This window comes from Brassica oleracea, chromosome C4 (genome assembly GCF_000695525.1).
Source record: "Brassica oleracea var. oleracea cultivar TO1000 chromosome C4, BOL, whole genome shotgun sequence".
NCBI lineage: Eukaryota > Viridiplantae > Streptophyta > Magnoliopsida > Brassicales > Brassicaceae > Brassica > Brassica oleracea.
The window spans coordinates 37,499,320-37,507,592 of NC_027751.1; the positions used below are offsets into that span (position 1 = coordinate 37,499,320).

At 36.3% G+C, this 8,273-nt stretch overlaps 2 protein-coding genes across 2 annotated transcripts; both read right to left on the reverse strand.

Moving 5' to 3' along the window:
• Window positions 1-1,269: 1,269 nt before the first annotated feature.
• LOC106340350 lies at window positions 1,270-2,245 on the reverse strand. The gene has a single exon (XM_013779232.1). The coding sequence runs from the start codon at window positions 2,155-2,157 to the stop codon at window positions 1,444-1,446; it is 714 nt and encodes a 237-aa protein (XP_013634686.1). The 5' UTR covers window positions 2,158-2,245; the 3' UTR covers window positions 1,270-1,443.
• A 3,169-nt stretch (window positions 2,246-5,414) lies between these two features.
• Window positions 5,415-7,937, reverse strand: LOC106337643 (zinc finger CCCH domain-containing protein 59-like). The gene is made up of 6 exons (XM_013776765.1): window positions 6,897-7,937; window positions 6,628-6,813; window positions 6,412-6,513; window positions 5,992-6,324; window positions 5,800-5,897; window positions 5,415-5,695 (listed from the first exon to the last, which is right to left on the reverse strand). The coding sequence occupies exons 1-6, from the start codon at window positions 7,347-7,349 to the stop codon at window positions 5,563-5,565; spliced, it is 1,305 nt and encodes a 434-aa protein (XP_013632219.1). The 5' UTR covers window positions 7,350-7,937; the 3' UTR covers window positions 5,415-5,562.
• Window positions 7,938-8,273: the final 336 nt, after the last annotated feature.

Genomic DNA, 8,273 nt, shown 5'->3' on the forward strand with positions numbered 1-8,273 from the left:
CCCCCCCCGGTAGTCAGTGAATATGTGATTTTCCTACCCTATGTTACAAAAGGCCAACGGTATAAGTAATTGAGAACTTTACATGATAACATGCTTTGTCTAGATATATTTACATATTAAGGTACTTTACACTTGAAGTGTACTTTGAACCTCGTAGGAATTACTTTTGTGACCAAAATGCCCATAACTCCAACGATTGTAGAAGTACAAAAGGTAGATGTGGATATATTCATTTGTTTGAATGTTGGATTTGTTTGTGGTTATAGCACATAAATGGTTAAGATAAGTTTCTAGCACCATTATGTTGGCTGCCACCTCCACCATCACTGTCATATTCTCCGGTCACAGTTTGTAAGTCTTGTTCGGCTTGTGGTCAGTGGCGGAGATAGGAAAGATTTTAGGGGATCAATTTCAAAATTAACATATGTTGTATGGGTCATTTAGATAAAATTTACAAAATTTACCTAGTTTTTACATAATTTTACAAATATTTTTTTTTTAGAAAAAAAATTAACTTGTGTCAATTGACCCACCTTCCAACACTCTGGCTCCGCCACTGCTTGTGGTCACTGATCAATGCCTAGGCGTAGTTTTGGTCACTGGATACTAGTGTAGGCGCAGTTGTGGTCAATGGTCAATACTAACTTGAAGATGTGGTCACTAGGTACTGGTAAATCCGTAGAGCCAGGCTGTTGGAAAGGGTCATTTCATCTTTGTGTTCACTCCACAAAAGCTTGTTGCTCTGGCCATTCTCTAGCTACACATATGGTGGGGAAAGTAGTAACTGACTCATGAAATGGTGTCGTGTCTTCATCTCTTTGCTGTAACTTGGCGCCAATATCACACCCTACCTCATAAGCTTCTTCCGATTTTCAGAACCTCACGCCATTCTCTTGACCCATCTATAGTTGCGCCTCCGTACAAGCATTGTTCCTCAAGAATCTCACAGCATTCTTACTGTGAGCATCACGCTTCAGCTGGTTACGATTTCTCAACAAATTAGTCTCGGAGTCATCACTATCACCATCGTCTTCAGTCATGAGTGTTGAAGGAGTGAGGGCTTCTACTGGAGCTGAAGGATGAAATCTTGTGGTGGTGGAGAAAGATGGAAAGAGAAGAAGATGAGGGTTTTTAAGAGCAAAGATTTTTTGGGTAAATTACAAGAACAAAGCACATGACCAGCCCAAAGTATGTGTTAGTGTAAAAGGAGAAGGTAAAAGTATGCGTAGATGTAAGTATTTATAACTGAACCAAATTATTGAATCCAAAGAAAAAACACATGATTTTTTTAATTTATTTTTGTTCTGTGAAAAGTCCAATTAACTTTCGTTATCAGCTAATGGGCGGGACCGTTGTGGCCCGAAACATAAAATGAAAAGCCTTCTCGAGATTTGATGATATTGCGGTAAAAGAAAATCAGGAAGGAAGAGTGGTGTCCTGTCCTCAGCGATGATGAACGTTGAAGAAGAAGAGCCCAAATTGCTTATATGGTAGATACGATTTTCTCTTCTCTTCTTCCTTCTTCGCTTTCTTCTTCAGATAAAACTTCTCATGTGCCGAAGAAACCTTCTCTTCCTTCTCCTTCTTCGACGCTTCGTCGACTCTGTTTCTCGAATTCGAATTCAGGAAACTAAGCGACTGCTTGCCTTCGCTGTAACTTCTCTTCAACAGGTCCCTAATCCTCCACCGCTTCGACGTAGACGATGATGATGATGATCCCGTCGATTTGCTCTTTCTCCAACCGCCGTTCGATGATTTCTCCGGCGTCCATGGACAGTAGATCTCACTCGAAACTCCGTCCAGCTCCTTCTCTTCGTCGGACGACGACGATGAAGAATCTTCGCGATCGCGGAGGAACAGATCCCTCAGCCGAGTCGTAACCGCCGGGCGCGAAGATTCGTCGGATTTCACGGCGGAGGGTTTGGAGATTATAGCCTGATTGAAAACCGGAAACACGAGATCGCAGTCGCCGGGGAAAGACGTCTCCGCCTCAAAATCCGATTGTATATTCACGAATTCGAAGCCGTCGAAGTCGTTGTTGTTGTATTCACCGGAACATTCAAGTCGAACTCGCTCGGCGGTTTCGACGATTCCATCGTTAGCGTAACTGCTAAAGCTAGGACAAAACGACGCCGTGTAGTCGTCTTCTCTCTCCATTAATGTACTTCTCTTTATCGTAACCCAAGAGTGTATGAAGCTTTTCTCTCTATTTATAAGGAGAAATTAAACAGTTGGTTTCATGAAAAAATGGCAATTGTGTAAATTTAAAGGAAGTTGTGAAAGCGTAGACTTTCTAGAAGCATTAAGTTGATCCATAAAGTTTAGGTAGAGATTAGAATTGTAATTAATTAGTTGACAATGAGGCATTACTTGACTCTTTTGTATTTGGATGATTTACTGACTACAATCTACTAAAACTGGTAGCATGTCTATTTGACCAGATAGATAATTTTTATGACCAGATGTAAAGTTTGCTTATCACCAGTCTTAGATCCTTTTTGAGCAGTCTAGCTAGATGTAAAATTTGCCTTCTATGGGGTACAAATGAAGGAGGAATTGGCATAATTGGCTTTCAGAGAAGATTTGTGGATCCGTACGGTATGCTTTTGCATTCATCTTTGGTTCAGTGATGCATACACATGTGGCAGGTTAAATTCTTATCCAATCTTTCTACCTCTATGTTATGTTACCTTCTTCTCCAAGAGTTACCTCAAAGATTTCAATATCGCCTTACTTGCGAATCAAGTCTAGAGGTTGTTACATCACCCCACTTCTTTACTAGTTCGAGTTTAAAAATGTGAATATTTGTGACACACCAACCCTATGGAGGTGGATACCTCAATTTTTTCATCACCTGGGTGGAAAAGCATGATAGCAGCCCTACATCTACTTAGAGACGGAACGAGGAAAAATGCAGGTTCAGAATTTAATACAAAAGTTTTGGGTCGAAGTAGGTACCTTTAGTCGGTTTCTTGTGTGTAGCTTCTGTGTGCCAAAGTAGCAATAGTTAGGGATCGGCGTTTGGAAATGCTGTTCGGGTTTGATTCGAGTCTATTTGAGTTTTGGATTTTAAGAGTTAAGGATTTAAACCTTATTTAGATATTTATAAATTTCGGTTAAATTCGATTTGAACTCGGATATCCATTTATCTTATATGAAATTTCAAAAATCCAAAATTATTTTAAAATTTCCAAAATTTAAAAGTAAAAAATAATATACAACGTACATGCTAAATAATGTAAGGATAAGTATTTAAAAGTAAAAAAATAATATACAATAATATACAAAATTTAAAAGTAAAAAAAATAATAGGCTAAATAATGTAAGGATAAGTATTTAAAATTAACATGAAAATTACTTTGATTTGGATATTTGGGTGGAAAACGGATTTAGATATTTCAAATATTTCCGGTGTTTTGACTATTTTTGCTATTTTCAGATATTGACTTGTAATTTTGGATAACTTGCATATATTTTCATGTGTTTTGAATATTTTATAAATATTAAATCTAAAATAAATAATATACTTAAGTATATAATTGTGATTCATGTATTTTTGGGTATCCAAAAATATTTGGTTTAGATCGGATTGGGTTCCAATTCTTCTAATATTAAACCTATTTTGGATTTTTATTAACTTCAGTTCGAATTTGGTACTATTTCTCGGATCGGAACGAATTCGGTTCGGTTGTTCGAAGTAACGGTTATTTCTAAATCACCCCCCCCCCTCGAAATCAATGTATTAGAATGATTTTACAACAGAATATAAATATCAACCGAGACTAAACTATTATCACAACATATAAAATTTTAAGTTAAATGAAGAAGTAAGATATAGCTTGGCTTTCGAAGTACAAATTTTATTGGCTAACAAATTAATTAGACCTTATGTATAATTCTACATCGTTAATGATAAATATTCTTAACATTAACCACATTTTCAATCGTTTATGAAAATCTATTTTGGTTAAGATTCGATTAAAAAACTCTATAATTTAAATTAGAAAAAGACAAACATACTTAAATATAAGTTCAATAAATATCACAATTGCATGTCATTGTAAATAAGTGATAAAATTAGGGATAATCTAATTTTGTATATAAAGTATTTAACTTTAATCGGATGTCGATAAATTAAATGAAGAAGTTAGATATAGCTTGGCTTTCGAAGTACAAATTTTATTGGCTAACAAATCATCTACAACTAAGTTTGCTAAATGATTATAATTCTTTCACGAAACGATATCAAATATATAGGATAGAAATTTGTATTTGTTGGAATTCAGGAAATCCTTTTCGTTTATGTTAGTGAATCAACATTCTATTGATGACTCGATCGACCAGTATCAATTTATGGATGATTTTCGTCTTGCCATTCGATTGTCATCAAAATTGGAAGCTTTTACTCATGTATCAGTATTGAAATTCTTGTGATAATTTGGACAAATCCAAATCAAAGGAATGAGCGTTTTAATAGTGAATTAAAAACATTTTCAGAGATAAAAACGACGGAAGCCATTCATAAGAATTTTTTATTTGAGGAAACCAACACATAAAAGAAATTCTCCCAAAAAGAAAAAAGAAAAGAGATATTCAGTTAACACTAGCCAGTGGCGTGACGCCAATAGAATACAAACTTACAGAGCCTTGAGGTGCAAGGAAACTTTTATATTTGGTACAAAACCTTAAATAATCATCAACCATATGCGTATAATCTTCTCTAAGAAAATGTTGTTTCTATATTTAAATAATATTCGTTTGGAGACATCACATAAAATAATGAAAACGTAATTGCTGACGAATGAAAAAAAGAATGATGACTACTTTGAATTCTAACGATTATTTTTCTTAATATTTTCTTCTCGAAAATGAAGGTTCGATTGCTTCAGTTACTTAATGTTACAGCATCATTTTTTGCTCTCGTCATAACAACGATGGCTTTAATAAAATCAAATGAATAACTGGAATTATACACTCATAACTCTATTTTGTGTAATGTACTATAAATACATCTAGGTGTTCTATAGAATAATAATAACAGCCTTGACAAATCTTAAGGGCGAAGCTAAATAGAATTGTTTTGTTTGATAAAAAAAAAAAATTGTTTTGTATGTATTGATCTAAAAATCGAAACAAATATTAAATTTGTCTTTCTGTGGTAGAACAAACTCACACCAATCTAGTTTCTAACAAGTCTTTTGTCAGTGCACCGGCATACATAATATAACATATCTTCTTTGTATTGAAAAAAACAATATCAATTAATTGTTACTTAGAGAATACTGCATACCCGTAAACAATAGTTAATACTGAGTTATTGAAATGTTAAATTAAGAGACGACAAATTAAGTTGGTGTTATGAAGACAACGTTGCAAGTAATACTAACTTGTGAGTTACGTGTGACAGAAAACAAAGCCTGAAAAGCCTGAAAGCACATAATATATATTTACTTTAATGCATGGATATTTAGTATCCGAGTCATTACATAAGGACAATCTCTTAACTCAAATCGAAGTATGTACATACTCAATCAACCAAAAATTGTAAAATGGCTAAACAGCCTAAACTTTGGTGCCAGCTAAACTCCAAACACGCAACTTCCCATTCTTGTCTCCGGTGAATAACAATCCTTCAGGACCAATCGTGATTGTGCCGACTGTGTTCGTAGAGAACATCTTTCCTCTCACTTCAAAACTGTTTGCATAACCCAAAAAAAATAACAGAACAGATGAGTAACAAGGATTAAGGTTAAAGTAACAATATAGCTAGAGAGACTTTAGGACTAAAGCTCCACTTACGATGGTAGATCGCATATGCTGACTGTTCCGTTTTCATAAGAGCAAAATACAATCGGTTTTCCCTCTGCATCGCTCATCCCACAAAGAGTATGCACACTCTGTTTCAAACCACAAAGAAAGAAAACATTAAGACACGTTTTTTCATAAATGTGGTTGTTTGTAATGGGAATAAAGTGTGTATACTAAACTTACTTGTTCTTGTCTGCGTGTATTAGTAACTGTCAAGCTGCCATTTTCAGAACAAGCCCAGACTTTGATGGTCCCATCCAAAGAAGACGATATGAGATATTGATCCCAACATAGGAGGGAAGTAACAGTGTCGGTATGGTGCCTCAGTGTCATTGTACATTCCAGTGTGTTGAGATCCCACACCTTTATTGTTCTATCAACAGAACCAGAGTATAGTCGATGACCTCCAACAATAAAGCATGTGACTTCACCGCTATGGTGTCCCTTCAGAGATGTGAGATATGTGAAAGGATCAGACTCGGAGTCAGTTGCTTTCCAGACAGATATACTACCAGACTGCACAAAGCAACTTTTCTTTAGAACCAACAATGAAGCAGGTGACTAACACAAGTAGAAAGCGAGAGAGTAAACTAAAATACTTACACTTGTCCCAGCAAAAAGCATTCCATTGCCAACAGTCATAGTACGGACCTGACCAACCACTCCGTTAAGATGCAAATCTTTACTGGTTTGAACGTTAAAAGCCTGCATAATTGTATAAAAGCAAGAAATATGAGACCAGAGCCAAAGAAAACACAACAAATCCCACTCAAGAAAATAGACGATTGTCATAATTGCTAAAAGATTCCTTAAAATAACCTTTACAGCATTCGGCAAGCCAAGGAAAACCCATGGTCCTTCACAGATTAAAGACCCTGCTTCTGCCTGGAGGTTGATTGTATGAACACGCTGGCCAGTGTGGCAGTCCCATATTCGCAATGTACCATCGCTACCGGCTGAAAAGAGTTTATCTGAACCCTGCGGAAGTGCAATCCCCTTTAGATCCTATAGGCAACAACAATATTTACAAGTTAGCTAAACAAACCTTTTCATTTAGCCAAAAGTCAAAGAGTAAAAAAGAAACAAACCTTCTTGTGTCCTTCAAGAGCAGCTACCATGACCAATCCAGGGAGGCAAGTCAAAGAGTGCAAGAAAGAGCATTGATCACCCTTCTTGCAGTTTCCAGCTTTCCAAAACTTACACACACATTCCTTAGACTTGGGACTGCCTCTATCACTAGACCCCCAACCTCTCGTGTCTGAAACTGATGAGCTTCGTTGCACATATGCAGCATCCTTCCTCTGCTGGTTTGACACAAGAGCTCCTGCGCCTGAAACTTGTGGTTTCGTTGACCCATAGGTGTTACCATTCTTCCTTGGCTTGTTGGCACCTGAAGCCGTCCAAACCAGATTCCTCGACCACTTATTTGAACCCTTGTTTTCATAAGGTCTTCTGGGAACTATATCAGCTACAAAATCTTGTTGTCTTTCCACTCCGAAGTTCCTTCCGTTAGAGTATCTCCTTGGCGCCTTGTAACTCATACTATAAAACACATCGAGAAAAACACTAACTTTAGAAGACTGAACCAACAGAGTCGATCATTGTTGCTGCTTCATCCATGATGATCCGCAGAAACTCTCAGAAGAGTAACAAGACGAGGAGAATCAAAAACCTCCCATCCTCTGATACTCTCCTAAGTTCATGCTAACACTCCAAGTATCGTAGAGCACCAAGTCCACAGATACCGAACTAAACCCAATCTCCATTCATAACCCTAGTCTAACTCTAATCCAGAACCTAATCGATTCCAGATACGCCATAGATGATCGATCTTCAAATCAAAACCCAGATGATTTTCGCGCGTTCATTACGTGTAAGATCCTAACTTTACACAAAAACACAAATCAGATTGATTTGATTCCATCATCCTTCATCGGCGAAACCCTAGCTTCGTGGGTAATCGATGCGAATAGGACGACGAACATTGAGAAGAAGCGGAAACCGAAATTGAAAGCACGAAGAAGCCATCGTAAACGTGGAGATCCGTAGTTGAAGAAAAAGCAAACCTGAGACTGAGAGAGATCACTTCGATTCGGGGGAGAGAGCGAAAAAAAAAAGATCTTTTTTGACGCGGGGAGCAAAGAGACGAATGAATCAGCAGCAGTAGCCTTGAGATGTATTTATAGATGGACGTAGAGGTTTATTGGCATGGTTTCTTAATTGGGCTTTACTAAGGCCCAAAACCAATTGGATGTAATTAATGAGTATTTTTTATAAAAAAATAACTTTTTATTTTATAGTATGCATAGTCTATTTTTTTTAAAGAAAGTTTCATATATTCTACTAAATTTCATCATTTAATGATTTACATAAATAAATTTAATTTAAAAAATATTATTAACGTAAAGAAATTAAGTTAAGTATATATTAAGGACAATTCTTTCAAATAGCTTTTTTAAAATTTT

Bases quoted from the DNA above. Each gene is read 5' to 3' on its own strand.
- LOC106340350 (XM_013779232.1), bottom strand. From the start codon at position 2,157: ATGGAGAGAGAAGACGACTACACGGCGTCGTTTTGTCCTAGCTTTAGC.
- LOC106337643 (XM_013776765.1), bottom strand. From the start codon at position 7,349: ATGAGTTACAAGGCGCCAAGGAGATACTCTAACGGAAGGAACTTCGGA. The intron at 6,814-6,896 runs GTTTGTTTCTTT...TGTTGCCTATAG, and splicing joins CTCTTGAAGGACACAAGAAG to GATCTAAAGGGGATTGCACT. The intron at 6,514-6,627 runs GTTATTTTAAGG...ACAATTATGCAG, and splicing joins GCTTGCCGAATGCTGTAAAG to GCTTTTAACGTTCAAACCAG.